Genomic DNA, 22,329 nt, shown 5'->3' with positions numbered 1-22,329 from the left:
TGATTCTGCGATAACTGCCTTATATTCCCTTGACGTTGTTGCTCTATACTAAATATGTGGGTATAAATGTAGGACATGAATGGCCATGTTATAAAAGCTTATTGGAAAACTGGAAAGCATGTCCCGTTCTCATGGGCATGCTTGTCGGCATCGTATGCCAACCATTTTGGGATAAATGCGTCTTTATATTGAATACTTGAGCCTCTGTATAATCTGGAAAATGACTATTTCGGTATCTGAATTAAGACTACTGATTAGTAATTGTACCATGTTAATTAGAATATTTGGTGGTGGGACTATAGCCATGCTTATGCATTTCTTACCTAATCACAACTCATCTCTGAATGACTGCATCTGTTTTTCTCCTTTATGTTTCTGTATGGTCAGAATCTTGAAGTTGTACAAAACGACATGTGCATATGAATCTATATCATGCCTACAAAGTTAAAAGTTTTCTTGGCATTTCATGTAATCATGATATATCCACCAGTCAGTGAATGTTACTTAGTGTAAAACTATCCAACTGTCAAGTTAAGAGATGTTGACATTTCATAATCAAGACTGGTTGAGATTTGTTACAAGAGTGTACCGTAAATCCTGAACTTTTCATATCTGAAAACTTCCCATTGTTTTTCTCTAGCAAGCGGCAGGTATATTTCTTTTTTGGACAAAGTAGCTGGAATATACTGCCATACAAGCGTTCCAAATTATCCAGCTAGCTACTAGGAATTTTTTATGTGCATTAGCATCTAGTATCCAATGCGTTTGTTTTTCATCCCTACATGCATTTGCAGGGTCGGCCATGGCCCAGGGCTAGCAGTGCGACCGTCCAGGACCCAAAAACTCGAGGGGCATCAAAAATTGATAGGGTAGTATATTCATATATATTTTCATAAGCATATAAATTTTGAAACCTTGGTTAAATCAACAAGAACTTTAGGCAGGAGCGGTGGTGTTTCGTTGCTTACTTAACAAGACAGTGTCGTGTTTGAAACCCTATGTGTTCATTTTTTTTTCCAATTTTTTACGATATTCTGTTTGGGATCAAAGCAAAGCACTTTGTGCTTTTCCTTTCATGCCTTTCCCCTCACCATTTAACATCGGGATGTAATTTGCACAACAAACTAAATTACAAATAAGTTAAAACAACAAATTAGAAATATGGTGCCCAACAGCAGGATGTATTTTAATAAAACAATAAATTATAAATATGGTGCCCAACATCTATTAATGTTCTTCCTCAACCCTTTTGTCGTTTCTTTTAACTTCCCTGGGCAACGGCCATAAGCCATGCCTCTCAATTTCTCTTATTTTATTTATAAAGAAATATAATTCTTGAAAAAATAATTTTACAGTAACAATCACATATGGTTGTAGGTCGGAGAAAATTGCAAAGGCATAGGGACGAAGAGGTAGAATTGGAGAAGGATTTTGATGACAAATTTACCTAGCTAACGAATTTCAGAAAAAATTACGAAAAAAATGTCATTAGTTCTACAAGATTTAGGGGTTAAAATGTGAACGATGATGAGAAATTCCATGTCGAGAGGCATAGCTGTTGCGACCCGTGGAGGAAGTGAAAGAGATAAAAGTTAAAGTTTGAGGAAGAACAAAGATAGGTGGTGGAACTCAAAATTTTAATTATCTTTAATTCTCTCATGCATTGCTTATACATTTCAATTAAAAACTCAAAAATATGATATATTTTTTTAGTCACATATTGACAAAGTAAGTAAATAAGAAAAAACACCTCACAGTTTTATATAAAAGCACTCTAAAATTTTGAGGGGAAACATCTACTTGTAAGCCGGGGTTTTTTGGTTCCCTTCTCTCAAACCAAATGTTGTGTCATCAATAGAAATAAGCACGTTAATCAACCCTTAAATAATAATTCAATCATCAACTTCTATGTCATTTAGTTTACCATATTTTGTCTACAAATTTAGTCTTTTTAACATTACCCTTTCTAAATTATTAAATTTGGTGTGTTTTTCTAAGTGTTATTTTATCGAAGTCTTACCTGTAAAAACAAATAAATTTTATTATATGGAGTTAGGGCATATTTTTTGACGTTGTCCTGGACCTCAAAAATCTCAGGACCGGCCCTGTGCATTGTTTTCCCATGGTTTTCATCGGGCATTTTTTGTTTATCATAATATTGTGCAAAGATTTATTGTCCTAGCATTGTACATGGTGAAGGCATTGACACTTTCTAACCGCTTGTGCAGATGAGGCATTGATAGACAAAGATATGCCAAGCCTGACAACTCCCAACGGTTTCCTTTCCGGTTTAAGGTCCAATTCCAACAGTAGCATGAAATAGCTTTCTTCAAACCTCAAGTTGTTTTTCTTTTGGTGGCAGTGGGGATGCGCACTGATTAGAAGGTTGGAGGGAGCCAACAAGTAGGCAACAAATTTTGCTGTTTGGACTTGATTAGCATGCTTGTTCAATTCTTTTTCTTCTAACCCTCCACCAAAGGACACCTAACTATGATATTTACTTGATTTATCTCGGCTCAATCGTATATGCAGTTACCATTGAAACTCCATAATTCGTGGTTAAGTGTTAATCAATGCTTTAATCTCACCACATCCCCACAAGTTTTACATTTGATTCTGGTTCAAGTTTACCTGTTTGAATGAGTTAAAGTCTTGAGCGTCTGCGGTTAAACTCAAGCAGGGTGAGGACGGAAAGAAACGAGTTGTATTAGCAAACAAAGATATGGGCGAGGACATCAATCACATAAGTGACTAATGCGCATCGGAAATCTTCACTACATGCAAGCGTGGCGTGAAAGAGAGGAAATCATCGTCCCTTTGTCCTCCTTCGAACCCCATCTTCATAATTTAAAACCCCATCAGGACCTTCAAAATTGGCCCAAAAAAAGCCCTGTTTAACTCCCAACCCGACCTGAAATCCAAACACATTTCGATGTTCTCGAATTTTGGAATTCCAAGACTTTCGGTTTGAAATCCAGACAAAGATTTCAAACCGATAATTGCAGTTCGGGCTTTGGGATTGGGTTTCCAAGGAATTGGATCCACTCCGAACCTTAGTGTCCGAAGCCTAGGGATCCACAAATCTGGGCCACACATTTGTGTGGAAAAGAAATCGCAGTCGTTAATGGGAATAGTTTGATTCAATTTGTGTGATTCAGATTTATGAATCATTGAGCTCATATACTAAAGTCCGAAGTAGATCAAATTCCAATTTTTAGTTCGGGGCCCAAACCGAAACCATCCCTAGAGATGGTTATGTTCAATAGCAAAAACTACTAGGCCCACCCACCAAATTTATCGTTTTGCCTCGTTAGGGAAAAAAAAGAAGCCTAATTCTTTCAAAAAAAAAAAAAAAAAAAAGCCTAATGAGCGAGCTTAATAATAAACGGTCAATTATTTCAAATTTCAAATTTGTGAAGCAGTAAAAGGAAGGAGACGGAGATTTCAAACCCTCAAACGGTCGATTAATTTCAGATTTCAAATTTGTGAAGCAGTGAAAGGAAGCATACTGAAATCTCTCTCTCATGGCAGAGGCACAGCCCACCGATTCCCACGCTGAATTCCCTGGTTCTTGGTCTTGCAACGTTCTTGGCCTCGAAACACACCCCAAACCGATCGACAGTGGCCATGTCGCTGACGACGAAGACTCGACCCTCTCCGCGCTCTGTGTGCGAGGTTCGAGATTGGTCCGAACCGGGTTTGTTCAGTCCACTTGCTCAGGTTTGTAACCAACGCAACTCGCTCATTTCTTGGAAACTAATCAAATAAATTGACCACAATTTGTACAATTAGGGTTTGATAATTTTGCATTTGGTTGGTCTTTTTTTCTTGGTGTATAATTCCACACTGATTTGTCTCTTTAATCAGATAGCATTGTGTTATTTGTGAATGCCGGAGGGGAGGCTGTAACGGAAAACATAAATCCCGGGATTCGAGTTGAGCCTGACGGGTTTTTTCAAGGAGGTGATGTTCTAAGAACTAACGAGACCATTGACGGCAGTGATGTGTCATCTGTTTATCAATCTGCAAGGTTTGGGGATTTTTCGTACCGTTTTGAGAACCTGTCTCCCGGAGATTACTTCGTGGATCTTCACTTTGCGGAAATTGTATACACGAATGGTCCGAAAGGAATGAGAGTGTTTGATGTCTTCATGCAGGACGAGAAGGCAAGTAAATCTAATTAAAATAGTTTGCTAACATGTTTGTTAGGTACATGAATTTTGATTCGTGCATAATTTCGCTGACTAGTAATTTCTGGAAGTGGTCTGTTTTTCGGTGTGTGATAACAGGTTCTATCAGGAATTGATATCTATTCCATAGTTGGAGCTAATAAGGCGCTACAGTTGGTAGATGTTGCAGTTTCGGTGGGGGAGGATGGGGCAATTTTGATAAGGTTTGATGGAGTTAATGGAAGTCCAATTGTTGGGGGAATTTGTATAAAGCGGGAAGCTACGGTACCTGGTATATTCATATTTCTACTTTTAGTTGGCCACATGAGATGTATTTGTATGTAACTTACTCTCGAAACTCATGCCTTGTGTTATATAACTTGAATGCAGCATCAAAGATGAAACTTGGACATCTTGTATGTAAAAATTGTGCTGCTGAGATAGAAATTTCATCTGCTCAGGTTAGATTTAGCTTCAATTGATATAAGAAGATTGGAACGCTTGACTTTTCTTTTACATTGCCTCTGAATTGATGAAAATTGCAGGACAAATATATGAGGTTGGAATTTACAACCAAGTATGAAAAGAAGATAGAGGATCTGAAGAGACAGTTCCAGCTCAAGACAGATGAATGCCATGAGGCCTGGATGTCACTGACATCTGCAAACAAACAGTTACAGAATATCACCATGGAACTCGATAACAAGTTGTATGAAAGTCATTGCTTAGGTAAGGCAAGATCCAACTATGAAATAGTGTTTAATACTTTACTTTTGAGTATCATAAGGGAGCTACGGTCAATCTGATGGTTTTAGAACATTTATATTGGATCACATATAGTCTTATGATTATCATTTGTTCCTTTTCAGATCATGCTAGAGACGAAGCTGAAGCAAAATTGAGAGATATTTCTACTAGATATGAGCATGATAAGGGGTTGTGGTCCGCAGTTGCTGACAATTTAGAAAGTAAAGTCAAGGTAGGTACACTATTTTCATTTATTATTTCCAAATTCATGTAGTGACCCCTTGGTAGATAGAACTGAAAATAATTTGCAGTTGATGAAGGAAGACTATTCTCAACTCTATTCTGAAGTGCACAAATTTACTGATGTAATTCCAGAATTCAACAATATGGTACTTGCAATTCAAACGATGGGTAAGTTTGTATCAGTGTTAAATAAGATTTATCTGAAACCATATATCTAATTAAACTATGGATATTTTAGTTGAACAGTCTGATGAACTTAAGCTTAAGTTCAATGAGGAGCAGGCAAAGAGGAAGGTACTTTATAACCAAATGCAGGAGGCAAAAGGTACAATATTTTTCTTAGTAGTTGTGAATCAAATTGGTTGGTGCTCTTACCTTGAACTGTACATTTCAGGGAACATTCGGGTGTTTTGTCGGTGTCGCCCATTGCGGAAGGATGAGTTATTAGCTGGGCATGCAACAGTTGTAAAATTTGACGCAGCTAAGGATGGAGAACTTGGGATACTTACTAGTGGGTCCACTAAAAAGATGTTCAGATTTGACAGAGTTTACACACCAGAGGATGATCAAGGTATTGTGCATACACCACAGTAAAAACTTTCTACCTTACTTAACCTGGTGTATTAGTTGATTACGGGGAACTGGTCAGTCAATGATTTTACACACGAAAATTTGTTGACTTAAGGTTTTGTCTTGTTACAGTTGATGTATTTGCAGATGCTTCACCAATGATAACCTCAGTGTTAGATGGTTATAATGTTTGCATATTTGCCTATGGGCAAACGGGGACTGGAAAAACTTTCACGATGGAAGGTTCTGAAACTAATCGAGGGGTCAATTACAGGACCTTGGAACAGTTGTTTAAAACCGCTGAGGAAAGGAAAGAAATTTTTACATATAGCATATCTGTTAGCGTGCTTGAAGTTTCTAATGAGCAAATCAGAGACTTGCTAGCAGCCTCTCCGACATCGAAAAGGTAAGTTTTACTCGTACAATTTAGTGCAACTCAGAGATCTCACCTAAGCAATAGTTTGTTGTTAGCCATTAAATTTGGATTATTAGCGTAGTGTACATGCCGCTTGATTTGTTTGTAACTCAGAGGTCTCACCTGAGCAACAGTGTTCCATTAGCCAGTAAATTTTTTAATTATTAGCATAGTGTAGATGCGGCTTGGTTTGTTCTTATAACATGCAGAGACTGTCGATTTGACAAGAAATTTTCTTTTCATTATAGGTTGGAGATGAGGCAAGCTCCTGAAGGTGTTCATCACATACCTGGAATTGTTGAAGCCAAAGTTGAGAGCATTAAAGAGGTTTGGAATGTTCTGCAAGCTGGAAGCAGTGCAAGGGCAGTTGGATCAAACAATGTGAACGAGCATAGCAGCCGATCTCATTGGTAATTGACCTTAGTTTAATCTACATATATTGGTCTGACCTTTTGATCCATACAGAAAGAGGGTGTGCTTGTGTTGGCTTTTATAATATTGCTTATTATATTTGTTGATGTTCTTCATTCCATCTTCTGTCAGCATACTCTGCATCATGGTAAAAGCTCAGAATTTGATCACTGGTGAGTCCACAATGAGCAAGCTTTGGCTTGTGGATTTGGCTGGCAGTGAGAGACTAGCAAAAACTGAAGTTCAAGGGGAACGCCTTAAGGAAGCTCAAAACATCAATAGATCTCTTTCAGCTCTGGGGGATGTCATCTCAGCTTTGGCAACAAAAAGAAGCCACATTCCATACAGGTTTGTTTCTATTTTTTTTTTTGTATTGACATTTGTCTATCCCATTCTTTTATAATCTGATGTGTGTGTTGGTGTTTGCAGGAATTCCAAGCTCACACATCTACTTCAAGACTCCTTGGGTAAGCATGAAATTGAATGTTGCTTGCAGATTGAATGCTCCGTTATTATGCCAGGAAACGGAAGCATTTGTACATCACAATCTTTATACATCACATCCTTATTATAACTTTAGAGTAGGAAGTGGGAAACAACTTTTATTACGGTCTCACGAATGCGAGGATTGATATGTTAAAGACTTGGTGTGTCAACTGATAATTGATAAAAGAATTTTAAAACAAGCATCAAGTTGGAATTTCTTATTTATATAGAGATCAGTGTGTAATATCATATAGTTCTTTTGGCATGTCACAGGTGGTGATGCTAAAACTCTAATGTTTGTCCAAATAAGCCCGTCTGAGCAGGATGTAAGTGAGACTCTAAGTTCTCTTAACTTTGCAACACGGGTTCGAGGTGTTGAATTGGGTCCTGCAAGGAAGCAAATAGATACGGGTGAGGTTCAAAAGTTAAAACTAATGGTAAGTTTTGGGAAGGCCGAAGATGGTGCTCTGCACAAGTTAGAAGAGAACTTTCAACTAAAGAAGCAACTAACAGATGGTGGATTTTACTAATTTCCACTCTTTTATTTTGTTTTGAAGCTTGACAAGCTAAAGCAAGAGTTGAAATCCAAAGATGATGATTTACATAAATTAGAAGAGAACTTGCAGAATCGAGAAGGTAAAGCAAAACAGGAGTTTCAACTGTCTAGAAGTCGACAAGAAGAGATTAATGAACTTGAAGGCCAGATTGCTGTGAAGACCGATGTGTGCAGACAACTGGAAAATCAGTTGTTGGAACTTTCAGATGAAGCAAATGGAAAGAAAGAATCATGCTTGAATCTTCACAAAAAGGTTGCTTGGCAGATGATTTATGTTAATTTCATGTTCCTTTGTTGTGCACGGTTTAATTATGTTGGCTAACATATTGCTTCTGTTTTACCCAAAGGTCAAAGAGCTTGAGGACAAGTTGAAAGAACGGGAACATGCAGATTCCATGGTTCTTCAAAATAAGGTATGTGAAGTGAAATCTACCTAAAACTATAATTTTGACGTAGCTGTTTTCCTTGACCACCACGAATATCATAGACTAAATAAGGCTTTTATGATCTGTGACTTTCATTTGATAGAATGCTCTAGCTACACCACTTGCATATTGTGGGAAGGGAAGCTCTAATAACACTTCTAGTGTTATTGCAGCGCTTTGTCCTGTAATGTGGCTCCGTTATTCGGAGTGACACGAGTTGTACTACTTATTAGTCATCTTCACACTTAGGGGAAGCAACTGTAGCTCTGTCTGAACTATTGGTTGTCATCAACTAAGAATTAGTTCCTGTGTCAGATGCTAAACGGTAGGAATTTCATTAAAGAAAAATGCTGACTGATATGCGTCTAACAGAAGTTTGGCTCTTGTAAATCTGTTGAGCTTTGACTTCTCGCTCATGCTACACAGGTCAGGGACCTCGAGAACAAGTTAAAAGAAAGAACGCAAGAGTATGAGCACAATACTGCCGTACTTCAGCGGAAGGTAATTTTCAAAAATTCCAAGGGTAACCTTCAGTTTATTTTTCTCTAATGTCACAATGCAAATTATCAAAAAATTCTTTTAGGTCTTTCACACGTCCTAGTTATAAAATTTCACAGAGAAGTTTATCCTGCCAAATGGTCTTTCTCTTCTAGACTACTTACTTTTGTAGCTAAATGGTAAGTCCCACGTTTTTTATTTACTGTTTTGCGAGTAGCAGTGATACAATATCATATACAGTCTCATAATGGGTAGGTACTTCGTAATGTAGATTTGCAGTAGCAGTACACTAGGCTTTGATTTATTTATGTGTATATGCTGATGTGTACTAGTTGGAATGACTCAGTTGCGACTGAGGAAATCAGAAAATGTCATATTTTGTTCCTATCTTGGGGGTTCAATGCTATAGTTCTGTTCGACCAAAAAAATCATAAAATGTCATATTTTGTTCACATCTGCAAATTGACCACATCTTTAATTTACTGCTTTTTTATTGTGGCAGGTTCAAGAACTCGAGAAAAGGCTGATAACGGAGGAAAACAACAAGGGATCTCTGCAAGTGAAGGTTCTTTATATGAGTTTCATTCTGCAATTAAAAGTGCTTGACAGATTGATATACCAGTGAGTAATGTTTTCCTCCTAAAATATTGCCAGGTTAAAGAGCTTGAAGAGAAATTGAGACAGAAAGAACAAGAACATGTGATATCGACATTTTGTGGCAACAAGTCAGCTGCATCAACCCCCAATGACAGAAAATCCTGGCCGAGAAGAGAGACTATTGGTGACATAGACCCGTTGAGGCTAAGTAACTTGAGTGATAGTAACCAAATGACAATCCGGGAGTCCATCCTACTCAAGGGAACCGACTCCCTTCGCGAGTTGAGGAGACGAAGAGAGTTGCACAGCAAAGGTCATGAGAATGTGATGTTGCCAGCTACTTTGGCTGATAGGAAGATGTCCTCAGCCGAATCCAGCACTGACAAGTCTGGTGACCAAAAACCACTGTCCAGGATCACAAGAAGTTTAACAAGACCGGCAGCCACTGGTCAAAAACCAGGCCCTTCGAACCCGAGCAACAAAAACTATAGAGATCAGGTTCCAGGTTCCAGGTCAAGGACTTGGTTACGATAAAGACAAGGCATCCTCAAAAATGTTCCATGACCATATTCTGACATCCTCCAGATGTTTGAGATTTTACATATGAGCAGTAAAGGTTTGAGTTACAAAGAACAATGAGTTGTTGCACTATATCAATTGTCCAAGCAATCTTTGGAATGGAAGTTCGGTTTTTTCTCCGATGCTCATAACCCTTAACCTGAGATTTATAACTTTACGTTCTTTCATTTAGTACAACGATTTTCTTCTCTAAGAGGTCTACCTTTTGAAGTAGTCATATGCATCTTCTCTATCTAGTTTTTGGGTCAACTACATAAAATCCCCCAAACTAATCCCTATTCACACGTTGGCACAGGTGTTAAGTGCTTAAGTGGCAAATTGAACAAAATATGTTATATACTTTTCATGTGGGATAACTAGATCCTAACATTCCACCACGCTTATGTATCCAATATTCTTGTTGGCTCATGCAACTTACACGTTAGGATCTAATTCTCCCACATGAATAATGTGTGTTTATTACACATTCTGTTTCAATGAGTAATGTGTGCGTGACACACCACGATCCCGATGTCCTCGGACATCGGGATGACCACGTGCTAGCCGACATCCAAGGGTGACGCAAGCCATTTAATGAATGCATATGCTGAGAACATATAAATCATGCGTATAAATTTCGTTCGAACTACATAAAATAATATACTAATATTCAACTGCCAACAATGATAAAGATAGTGATAGTGCATGACATGTTTAGAGCATACATCTAATTCAGAATACAACGGAAGGTGCTATTACAATGATGTCAAAGCAAAGATGAAGGCACGAAATCACTGGTAGGGGAATGCCTCGTAGCTCGAATTGTAAGCCTCGTTCCTATGTCCTAAAGGGGCGCAAAACAAACATGAGTGGACCAAGTTGATATATATATATATATATATATATATATATATATATATATATATATATATTACTGAAACAGTTATTCAACAACATACTAACCCCCAAAGTTTTATGGAAATTTAATAGCATATTATGTAATAGGTTTTCTGAAAACCCTAGCATGCCATAAAACCTTCATAAACCATACATCATATATAGTGTGTTACATAGTGGTATCAAATCGCCCATAGGCACTATATTTCTCGACCTGAAGCCATTGCATATATCTCTCGGCCTGAAGCCATCTACATATATCTCCTTCGCCTCGAAGCCATATACATATATCTCCCTCGGCCCAAAGCCAAAACAATGACCATTAGACACGCACAAAACATTGAATATAATCTTTCCAACATAAGTACATATATCTCAAAAACATCTTCATAGTATATAGTCATCCATCATATATACTATAAATAAGTGTAAAAACATGTTCATAAATAGTATATAGTCATCCATCATATATACTACAAAGAAAAATAGTTCGATAAAGTATGGTATTCCAAAATATTCTCAGTAAAGCATGATAATCATATAATGTAAATCCAATTTACTTATAAAACGTTACCATTAAATCATGATTTTCCTGTATGCATTTCTACTATTAAAACATGCATTTTAGTAGGGGTCCACTCATAGATACTCCGTCATCGAAGAGTCGTACAAAATAGGAAGGATGGAATTGAAGGATTTATTTTGAAAAACATGTTCATTTGAATAACATCTATAGCATGCAATTAACAAATTAAAGGCGGAATCATGCTTGTATGCATTCAAAAACAAAACATTACCCATGAAATTCAAAGCCTAGTAGATTGGTGAACCAATAATCAACTCAAAACAAAGTGAGTTGAAATTAATACCTTTGTAGATTCCTCTTTGCATAAGCAAAGGCTAATCACCCAAAGAGATAGGGGCCTTCATTCCTTGCTTCTTAGATCCATGGATTTGGATGGAAGAATAGGTTTCTCCAAGTTCCCAAAATAGGGAACCTCTAAGTCTCTTCACCAAGGTTTGATTGTAGAAGAAATGAGTGACCTTGGAGTAGTAGGATTGCTAGATGTACCCTCCAAGGTGTTAGCTTCTTTAGAGAGAAAATGGAGAGACAATTCTCACCAATTTTCCCCCAAAATAAACCCTTTTTCACTTCATGAATATTTGGCTATAAAGTCATTTATATAGTCACTTCTTTAAGTGACCTAAACAACCAAAAAACCCTAATTCATCTTCATGGCCGGACATATAGAGAGATTTGGGCTTTTGGGCCTTAATGAATCTTTATTCATTAAATTGTCGTACAACTTAAGTTAATGGGCTTGACGTTCGAAGCCCATTGGGCCTTAAGGTCCAAAACTATCCCGAAGTCTTTAACGAACTTATTCGTTTGATTAATTAACATATTAATTAATCCTTGCCATAAATAAATGATTAAACCATTTAATCATTCTTACTCATTTCCGTTTAATCTCCAATCTCTACCTTTTATGGTGTGCGATCCATTAGGTTCATTTTAGCGAGGTAGTGGGCGATTAAAACCATTTTACATCGATTGTGAATTGAAACTATTTTCAATTCTCCCTTTAGTGATTACACACGTTTAGGGCTTCCACAAACCATGAGTGACACCTAGCAGCATATCATGGTTACCCAAGCTAATCAGAAGAGGATAGAGAACCTATTCAGTTTGGGATTACAAATGCAATACGGTCCTTCTCTAATCTAATACTCTTGACCACATTGTTTGGTATGATAGTTTATTTATTCATGTCTACTATCCAATGTGATTCATGTGCTTATATGATTTCCTTGAATGTGATTTGGAACGCATTCCCTAATCTCATTCATACTCTGGCCAGAGATTCCAAATCATATCATAGAGTATTCTCCCTCAACTGTTTGAAGGTTAGAGATCCCTTGTTGCGCATTCACTTGTCTCCATAGCTAAGTGGCTTAACCCCAACGATGCCGTGGACACCCCGAGGGGGTGACTTTGACATAATCAAAGATCAAGGACTTAACCACAAGACAACTGTGATGCCTCAGGTCAAAGGACTACTTTGCATTATCCCAACCATGAGTTCTCATGTGACATGGAATATAAGAACTCTTCGTTGATCACGTTCAGTGAACTCATTCTCTATTGAGCACCTACGTACTTGTCTTGATGTCACACATACCAATGACTCGAGACTAATCACTCTCCCTGAGAGAAGACATAGTACGTACTGATCTTAACGGACTGTCAACGCCCAATTGACAATCCTATGATCAGGAACGTTTAGGATGTGTCTACGAAAGAATGGTCTCATGAATCTAACTTCATTAGATTACATTCTCCCAATCACATATTCCTTGGACTTTATCGTTTAAGCATATAACATTTATATGAGACGGCTCAAACAATAATGTATGCCCTTTATATGTAAAACTAGATTAGTTTAACATGTGAAATGTCCGTAAAGTATCATCACATGATTGGCTTTAGGGCACATTTCCAACAATCTCCCACTTGCACTAGAGCCAATCATCTAGGTCATCTTGATGATACCTCTTCTGTAGTCATTTCATAAATGGCTGAATAGTAGGCCTAGACAGTGGATATCTATATGTGTTATCCACAGAAGCAACCTTGAAAATAACGACGTCACCATTATACATGATTCTCAATCATGTGGTTCAGTCTCTCATTTGTGTTCGGATCTTGATGAGACCTTGATTCCCAGGCTTGAGCTATCGCCCCATTAGTGTCATACACTTTATGGTTGGAATCGAATAGAGAGTTCATAAATGAACTTTCCCATCCAAACAACATTGTTGTAAACTTCTATATGGCAATATATCTTGCATTCATAATGGAACACACTAAAGTCATTACTTTAATGTTTCCATCCAAATATCTCTTTAGTCATAATAAAGAGATATTTGTTTATCTCTTCATTCATAATGAAGAAACATCCAATGATGGATCAGATTCATAATCTAATACATTTACGCTTCCATTACGTTACTCTAATTCCTCCTCATTCTTTGAGGAATCTATCCTTAAGTATTTCTTAAATACTTAAGGACTCACTTGACAGTTGCCACGGTTCTGATCCTGGGCTTGCACTGATATCGTCTTGTACCGTTCTAGGTACAACTCATATCAATGTTTTTCATACAATATGAAATACATAAATCACCTTTCTGCTTATGCATAAAGGATTCAATTTACGCATTTTTTTTTATGGGAGTCAAAGGGTACGTTCCCTTTGAGAAGGGCAACTTGCTAGTCTCACTAGAATCGTCCTTCTTATTGAAGTTTATCATCATATGAGAAACTTCCTAGCATCCATTGTCTATTATTAGGGATTGATATAATCCAATTATATCATGAAATATATCATTATAGATTTCCATCCCATGTATATAGACTATATCTCCCATATACATTCTATCTTCATATAATGTATTAAAGTCATAACTTTAACGAAGAAGTATTCTTTTCATTTCCAAAATTAATATATCATATATACTTAAATTTTAGGAACATGATTAACTCCCACTAATCTTTTGTAAAACTCGTAAACAAAAGATTCATTTACATCTTGATGAGAAATCAAACGATTTGATCCTTTTTCCTCATAAAATGCAAATAGCTCCCACTAACTTGCTAAGATCCATGATGGATGGATCTCTACAACTTACATGTCTTGTGATTTATAGTTTTGGACATATATTATCAAGACTATCTTAATAATGGTTTCGGAAACCCATATTATGTCAAAACATTGAATCACCATTTTAGTTGTAGCTAGCAATCTTCGAATTAATTGAAACCAAGCCTATCTCAAAGATGGTTTCTTCAAAGTCAACCATTCTCTTTGATTGTAGTTACCTTAAGCTACCAATTAGCTATGAAGGTTTCATTATTTCGAGTCAAATGGTACTTTGCCATTTCCTTGAGTATATATCGTATATGCACTCAATGTAGTCATAAGGATTTTCATTCTTATCGACTACCTTGGAGCTTGTGGTATAGGAACTAGGTTGTTATATTTGTTGATTACTATCTTGTCTCTCAAAGAACCCATTCTTTGAGTTCTATCTCTCGTTCATTTGCTTTTAGGCAAATCACATTGTAGAATTACAATGAACTACCCAACAAAACAACATTTGTTAGTTGGTTTATAGAAGCGATATCCAAAAGTTATTTTAAGGATATCCTACAAGATTGTTATCAAACAAATATTGCTTATTAGCACACAACCCCAAATCTTTAACATGCTTAAGATTTGTCTTTCTTTTCCAACTACATCTTATGGAGTCATGAAAATATTGGAAGATCTTCTCATTGACAATCATATTGTTTTAGAAGTATATATCCTATATATGGGTAATAGATAACATTTAACGAACTAAATCTTATTCAAGTTCGTTCTTCTCCTAATGGAGAAATACATTATCTTATGATGCTATTTTCCTTGATATCTTTCAAGGAAACTTATCTAAAGTGTTACCTTTCCTTGGATCAAATCTAAGGAGGTAAATACTTTAGATGTCTTACTCATCAACTTACATTACTTGAATTCTTTGAAACATTTTACAAAGTATTCGGACTTGTGTTTATTCAAAATAAACTATAGTCCAACCGAGAGTGATCTTCGGTGAATGTTATTCAACATGAGTAATATTATGTTTGTGGACAAGTGCCACTAACATTTAAGTGAATTAACCTCAACAACTTTGTGATTCTTTCTTCTTTCCAAAAGAATAAAGATTCGAACATTTCGCTTCTATACAATTTTAACAAGAAGGTATTGGATCCGGATCTAACGATCCAAAGCATCCTTGTTTCACCAACTCGTAACTTATGTTTTAGAGGTATCACAATTTAGTTGGGATTAGTCACTACCTTGCAACCTTTTGGGTTTTAAGCATCATTATATTCTAAACAGTTAACACTACCATATCATCTATACTATAGAGACAATCAATTAGATTACTATAATCCAATTTCTTTGGTAGTTCATATGAGGAAGTAAGTACTATCTGCTTTCGCAGAGATCTATATCTTATTCACGTTCCGTATGTGAAGCACCTTTTCTTCTCTCATATATCTTCTACTTCTTATTAGTCACACTTTTACAACGATTTGTAAAACATAGTTACTAATACGGAATCATACATTCAAGTAGAAGAACCAACTGTTTTGAACTATTCAAGAACAATTTACAACACCTTCGAAATGTGTGTTCTTGACACTTGCAAGACATTTCTTGCAAATACCCCTTCCAATGTCCATCCTTTCATAAAGAAAGTTTGTTCCCTTGGAGTTTTTTATCTTCTTTATTTGACTTTCACCTTTGACTACATTAGTCATGGTCCCTAAACTCCCACTATCTCTCTTGAAACCTTTTTCAATTGTGTTATACACATCAAACATTTTGGAGAGCATGTGGTTATTTTTCACTACATAGTTTACAATAAACTTAGTGAACGATTAGGATAGGGAAACAAAGGTGAAGTCCTTGCCTAGTTTCCGTCTCGTTAAGTGGTTTATCACTTCAACATTTTATGATTCAAAATCATCATAAGTCCATGTTAATGGATTATTTTTGTCAATCAACCATTATGTTCTAAACATAATTACAAACCTTTAAGAGTTGTACAAGGCAACTCTCATTTCTTCATACAACAATTTGTAAGTGAAGAATCATGGCACATAATGTATTCATGCCTTTGTGCTTTCTTCTCAAGTTCTTTGTTCATTTAACAAAGAAACAAGCACTAAGTGTTTGCATTGACTAAGAGTTGTTCAAAGCAACTCCTATTTCTTCATACAACAAATTGTAATTGAAGAATTATGACATTTAAAAGTGTTGTCCTCTTTATGATAGACCTTTTCTAACATATTCTTCTAATGATACATTATCAATAGTAAGATTATGAGGATGAGACTACTTAGATACATATGCAATCCTTTTAAGACATTCTTTGGGATTGTGGTACCTAAGTCCGGAAACTAAAACATTCGGTTTTGTCAAGTGTTGGATAGCGTTTGCAAATATATTGGTAAACAAATACATAACGAATATAAATTGATTGATTTTAAGCCATTTGATTCGGGTCTTTAAATCAAATAGCACCACCCACTATTTTTGGCAAATTCCATATCCCTCATTGGAATTCGAGAGTTTTGGATGAAACTCTTAGTAGGTTATGGGAGGCTCACTATTACCAAGCCCACCTCAGAAGAACTCCATATTGGCTAGCAACAATAATAATGAGAGAGTACGCTTACTCATTTGCAACTAATGCAAGTACCCATCTCGTCTGGCCTCTAGAGAATGATGCCTCAAAAGAACTCCATATTGGCACCATTGCACTTAGTTAAGTCATTCCCACCATGCTAGTTCAAGTAGGGGTTCAAGAATGGCCTCAGAAGAACTCCATATTGGCCACACTCGTTGCCTACCTTTCACTTCATCATATGTTTATAGGCTTCTCCTGAATGTAAGCACATACTTTGCAACCCCAGAACTGGACGAATACGGTGTATGAGTCACAAACGATTGAAGCCTACCACGGTGGAAGGCCACGAAAGAGTGTTCAAAGCACTCTCCACTTATCAACTTAATAATGGTTTGGTTGAGGGTTTTAGGTCTCATCACATATCAATATACATTTTAATCTCTATTAAAACAATTTTGGTCCTATTACAACTATTGGTCCATATGATTGTTTTAGTTGTACATAATACTCCCACTATGCTTTTAAAACGGTTTTTAAAGCAAGAGTATATGTTACTACTAACATAAGGTTTGCATTCATTTGATGAACTATATAGTTGCCTTAGGGCCTTAGGATGACTATGAACCTTTGTTTAGATTCAACACGAGCCTTGTGTTGAATCTCGGTCTAGGGATGGAGATTGATTTTAGTTACGCGTTTAATCACATTAAGGCGTGTTGTCTTAGGGGCGTTGGACCCAATTACTTCATTTTCATGCATATCATATAAAGCAAGAAAGAAATACTTCAAAGTAAAGGATGAGCTTATGCTCATTACAACATTTGCATAAAACAAATTACCTTAAAGTAAAGAAGGACTTATGCCCTTTTACAACATTTGATCAAATCAAATTACAACCAAAATCTAATCTACACATTCCCATGGTTCAAACAAATTTGAAACGCCTTTCACATAGCTCAATTATATTAGGCTTAGGTTCATAATCTTCCTTTAATTAATTAACGCTTTAACTAATTAATTGAATGCAACATTTTCATTTGGTTTTTGTATCCATAAAATTGATTTAAGTGGAGCTAAACAAAATGAAAATCCAATTCTCATTTAAAGAGACAAAACAATTTTGTTCTCATCCTATTTGGGCCATCATGCAATAACCACAACTTTTTGGGCCATATTGCGAAAACATAAACTTTTGGGGTCACTTTGTAAAAACACAAAAGTCACTACTTCATGTAAATACAACTAGAACCCAAAATTTAAATAAATTCAAAACTTCATTAAAGGAGCAAAACAATTTGTCCTTTAGCGTTTTTAGGCCTTAACGTCAAAACGTAAACTTTCGGGTCAAAGTACAAATACACAAAAGTATCAAAACTTTATGTAATTGCATAAAAGCCCCAAAAATACCCTATTTTATTAGGGTGGCCGGTTTTTAGGGATAAAAAGGAGTGGTGGGTGTTTTGATTTATTAGTTTTGTCAAAAACAATCAAGTAGTGCTTTCACCTTTCATAAAAATAATATATGTTTTGATGATTGATATTTCTTTCATCATTTATACAAATATTTAACACTTTAAATACTTTCATAAAAATAATATATGTTTTGATGATTGATGTTTCCATCATCATTTATACAAATATTTAACACTTTAAATACATGATAAATCATTTGAAAAACATATAACATAAACTTTATGAAATATTCAAAACTTTGAATCAAAACACAAAACCTTTTTGTTCTTGGCAAGAACATCAAGAACAATGAAGAACATCCATGAAAACCCATAAGAGCTCTATGAATGTTTTCAAGCCATAAAACTCAAATTTTCATCATTCAAAATGAGGCTAACATCCTAGGGTACTTAGGGGTTCCAAAAGTCACCTTAAAACCATTTTAACAAGACAAACATGAACCCAAAAAATCACCCTTTGGATTTGGCCGAAAATCCCTAAAATCATGGCACCAAATTTTAGCTCCAATATTCATCCTCATATGAACTACATCTACAACATTTGAGATGGCAAATTTTCAAACAAAATTTACATTCAAAGAAGCAAGAATAAAGCTTGTAACAATTACAACTTTTAAATCATAAACTTATGAACTACAAAACCCAAAAGGATTCACCAACTACTAGACCTAGGCTCTGATACCACTTGAAGGATTTATTTTGAAAAACATGTTCATTTGAATAACATCTATAGCATGCAATTAACAAATTAAAGGCGGAATCATGCTTGTATGCATTCAAAAACAAAACATTACCCATGAAATTCAAAGCCTAGTAGATTGGTGAACCAATAATCAACTCAAAACAAAGTGAGTTGAAATTAATACCTTTGTAGATTCCTCTTTGCATAAGCAAAGGCTAATCACCCAAAGAGATAGGGGCCTTCATTCCTTGCTTCTTAGATCCATGGATTTGGATGGAAGAATAGGTTTCTCCAAGTTCCCAAAATAGGGAACCTCTAAGTCTCTTCACCAAGGTTTGATTGTAGAAGAAATGAGTGACCTTGGAGTAGTAGGATTGCTAGATGTACCCTCCAAGGTGTTAGCTTCTTTAGAGAGAAAATGGAGAGACAATTCTCACCAATTTTCCCCCAAAATAAACCCTTTTTCACTTCATGAATATTTGGCTATAAAGTCATTTATATAGTCACTTCTTTAAGTGACCTAAACAACCAAAAAACCCTAATTCATCTTCATGGCCGGACATATAGAGAGATTTGGGCTTTTGGGCCTTAATGAATCTTTATTCATTAAATTGTCGTACAACTTAAGTTAATGGGCTTGACGTTCGAAGCCCATTGGGCCTTAAGGTCCAAAACTATCCCGAAGTCTTTAACGAACTTATTCGTTTGATTAATTAACATATTAATTAATCCTTGCCATAAATAAATGATTAAACCATTTAATCATTCTTACTCATTTCCGTTTAATCTCCAATCTCTACCTTTTATGGTGTGCGATCCATTAGGTTCATTTTAGCGAGGTAGTGGGCGATTAAAACCATTTTACATCGATTGTGAATTGAAACTATTTTCAATTCTCCCTTTAGTGATTACACACGTTTAGGGCTTCCACAAACCATGAGTGACACCTAGCAGCATATCATGGTTACCCAAGCTAATCAGAAGAGGATAGAGAACCTATTCAGTTTGGGATTACAAATGCAATACGGTCCTTCTCTAATCTAATACTCTTGACCACATTGTTTGGTATGATAGTTTATTTATTCATGTCTACTATCCAATGTGATTCATGTGCTTATATGATTTCCTTGAATGTGATTTGGAACGCATTCCCTAATCTCATTCATACTCTGGCCAGAGATTCCAAATCATATCATAGAGTATTCTCCCTCAACTGTTTGAAGGTTAGAGATCCCTTGTTGCGCATTCACTTGTCTCCATAGCTAAGTGGCTTAACCCCAACGATGCCGTGGACACCCCGAGGGGGTGACTTTGACATAATCAAAGATCAAGGACTTAACCACAAGACAACTGTGATGCCTCAGGTCAAAGGACTACTTTGCATTATCCCAACCATGAGTTCTCATGTGACATGGAATATAAGAACTCTTCGTTGATCACGTTCAGTGAACTCATTCTCTATTGAGCACCTACGTACTTGTCTTGATGTCACACATACCAATGACTCGAGACTAATCACTCTCCCTGAGAGAAGACATAGTACGTACTGATCTTAACGGACTGTCAACGCCCAATTGACAATCCTATGATCAGGAACGTTTAGGATGTGTCTACGAAAGAATGCTCTCATGAATCTAACTTCATTAGATTACATTCTCCCAATCACATATTCCTTGGACTTTATCGTTTAAGCATATAACATTTATATGAGACGGCTCAAACAATAATGTATGCCCTTTATATGTAAAACTAGATTAGTTTAACATGTGAAATGTCCGTAAAGTATCATCACATGATTGGCTTTAGGGCACATTTCCAACAGGAATCGCCTCTAATAATTGCACCTAAGCACATAAAGGGTCCAATTAATAAAACTATACTCAAACGATACGGACGTCATAAACGGATTCAAGACATCGAAAAACATCAAGGGGGACTTCAGGTACCCCCACGCGCTGCCACACGTTGTTGTGGGTCACCGAGAAAGTTGGTCAGAAAATTCGTCGGCACCGCCGTGACACGCGCCAGTACAAAAGGCCCTTCACACGCAGGCCCACGCACCTTCACGCACGGCCTGGGGTTCCTGGGTTCTCTAGGTTGGGCTAAACGGTTTCTAGGCTTAAGGGTTTAGGCCTCATGGGCCTAGGGTTAACGGGCCAAAGGCCCGATTCTCACGGCGAGTTTTGGGTTTGGGTTCTATTAGGCCTTGGGCTTGAAAGCCCAGCCCAAGATAAATGGTTTTGGGGTTTAAATAAAAGGGGTTTGGGTTTAGGGCTAAACGGGTTGGAGGCCCGAATTGGCGAAGCCCGAAGGCCTTAGTCCAAAAAGGTTTGGGTTTGTAAATGGGTTAGGCTTTGTAAACCAGCCCAAAACTCTGGAATAGGGGACTTGGGCTTCTAGGTTTGGGTCAACCGACCCGTTTCTCACCAAGGAAGAAGGTCGGAGCCTTCCGAGCTCCAGTCAACGTTGATTGGCCACCCGACCTTTTGATCTAACTATCAAAACGAAGGTAGAGAGGAGAGGAAGAAGGTCGGAGCCTTCCGAGCTCCAGTCAACGTTGATTGGCCACCCGACCTTTTGATCTAACTATCAAAACGAAGGTAGAGAGGAGAGGGAGAGATAAGTACCTGAGATTCGTCATGAAATGGCAGGAGGTGGCCAGATCTTTGCTCGAAACCCACGGGGCTCATCGGAGTCTCTAAGCTCTGCACCAGTTCCCTTGGTGCTTAACAGAGGTGATAGAGAGAGAGAGAGAGAGAGAGAGAGAGATAGATAGAGAAGCCTCGCGAGGTTGGTGATGGTGTGATCGTCGCCGGTGGGTATGGGTGTGCGAATGGGTGCGTGTGTGTAAATCGGGGAGAGTGAAAGAGTTTGTCCGAGAGAGGGAAAGAGAGTGAGTGAGTTGAGAGAGGGTTCGAGGAGAAGAGAGAGAATGAAGGAGTGAGTTAGGGTGGTGCCACGTGGCAAGTAGAGAGAGGAGGAGAATCTAAAAAGAGGATCTGGATTGGGTAAGGATAAGGGACAAGATCATCATTTCATAAATTGTTAAAATAAAATGTAAAATTTACAATTTATTTGGGGGTGGGGTTTCACAGTGCGTTTGTTTATTTTATTTCAAATTTTTTTTATAAATTTTGAATTTTTTATTGGTTTAGAAATTCTTTCATTTTCTCTAATGGAGAAAAAAAGTTTGAGTGAAAAAAAAAAATTGATTTACAAATATTCTTTTCAAACAAGCACTCAACCTATTGAAATTGTCACATCTGGTAAGCCCTAATTAAAGTTATGTTAAATAACAATGCTTATTTTGTCTTCAAAACCAATAAAAGGTCATAGAAGCATGGCTTCCACCTACTACCACCA

The 22,329-nt window shown here is 36.8% G+C and overlaps 1 protein-coding gene and 2 long non-coding RNA genes across 3 annotated transcripts; 2 read left to right on the top strand and 1 right to left on the bottom strand.

Annotated features, from left to right (window-relative positions):
* Window positions 1-3,415: 3,415 nt before the first annotated feature.
* Window positions 3,416-9,834, top strand: LOC126605873 (kinesin-like protein KIN-14R). The gene is made up of 19 exons (XM_050273321.1): window positions 3,416-3,720; window positions 3,868-4,166; window positions 4,290-4,461; window positions 4,560-4,630; window positions 4,715-4,898; window positions 5,039-5,148; window positions 5,228-5,327; window positions 5,398-5,484; window positions 5,554-5,730; window positions 5,862-6,135; window positions 6,393-6,554; window positions 6,688-6,903; window positions 6,985-7,022; window positions 7,315-7,478; window positions 7,599-7,850; window positions 7,945-8,010; window positions 8,449-8,523; window positions 9,023-9,085; window positions 9,175-9,834. Exons 1-19 carry the CDS (start codon window positions 3,525-3,527, stop codon window positions 9,649-9,651), a joined length of 3,183 nt encoding a protein of 1,060 aa, XP_050129278.1. The 5' UTR covers window positions 3,416-3,524; the 3' UTR covers window positions 9,652-9,834.
* A 440-nt stretch (window positions 9,835-10,274) lies between these two features.
* LOC126605874 (uncharacterized) lies at window positions 10,275-22,098 on the bottom strand. Its single transcript, XR_007617057.1, has 2 exons — window positions 21,594-22,098; window positions 10,275-10,519 (listed from the first exon to the last, which is right to left on the bottom strand). It is a non-coding gene; the product is annotated as an uncharacterized LOC126605874 (long non-coding RNA).
* LOC126605876 (uncharacterized) lies at window positions 20,794-22,038 on the top strand. The gene is made up of 2 exons (XR_007617058.1): window positions 20,794-21,404; window positions 21,496-22,038. It is a non-coding gene; the product is annotated as an uncharacterized LOC126605876 (long non-coding RNA).
* Window positions 22,099-22,329: the final 231 nt, after the last annotated feature.

The sequence above is a fragment of the Malus sylvestris genome, chromosome 15 (genome assembly GCF_916048215.2).
Source record: "Malus sylvestris chromosome 15, drMalSylv7.2, whole genome shotgun sequence".
In the NCBI taxonomy this organism is placed as follows: domain Eukaryota; kingdom Viridiplantae; phylum Streptophyta; class Magnoliopsida; order Rosales; family Rosaceae; genus Malus; species Malus sylvestris.
This window is presented reverse-complemented; position numbering and strand designations above follow the sequence as displayed.

Bases quoted from the DNA above. Each gene is read 5' to 3' on its own strand.
- LOC126605873 (XM_050273321.1), top strand. From the start codon at position 3,525: ATGGCAGAGGCACAGCCCACCGATTCCCACGCTGAATTCCCTGGTTCT. The intron at 5,328-5,397 runs GTAAGTTTGTAT...TGGATATTTTAG, and splicing joins ACTTGCAATTCAAACGATGG to TTGAACAGTCTGATGAACTT. The intron at 5,485-5,553 runs GTACAATATTTT...TGTACATTTCAG, and splicing joins CCAAATGCAGGAGGCAAAAG to GGAACATTCGGGTGTTTTGT.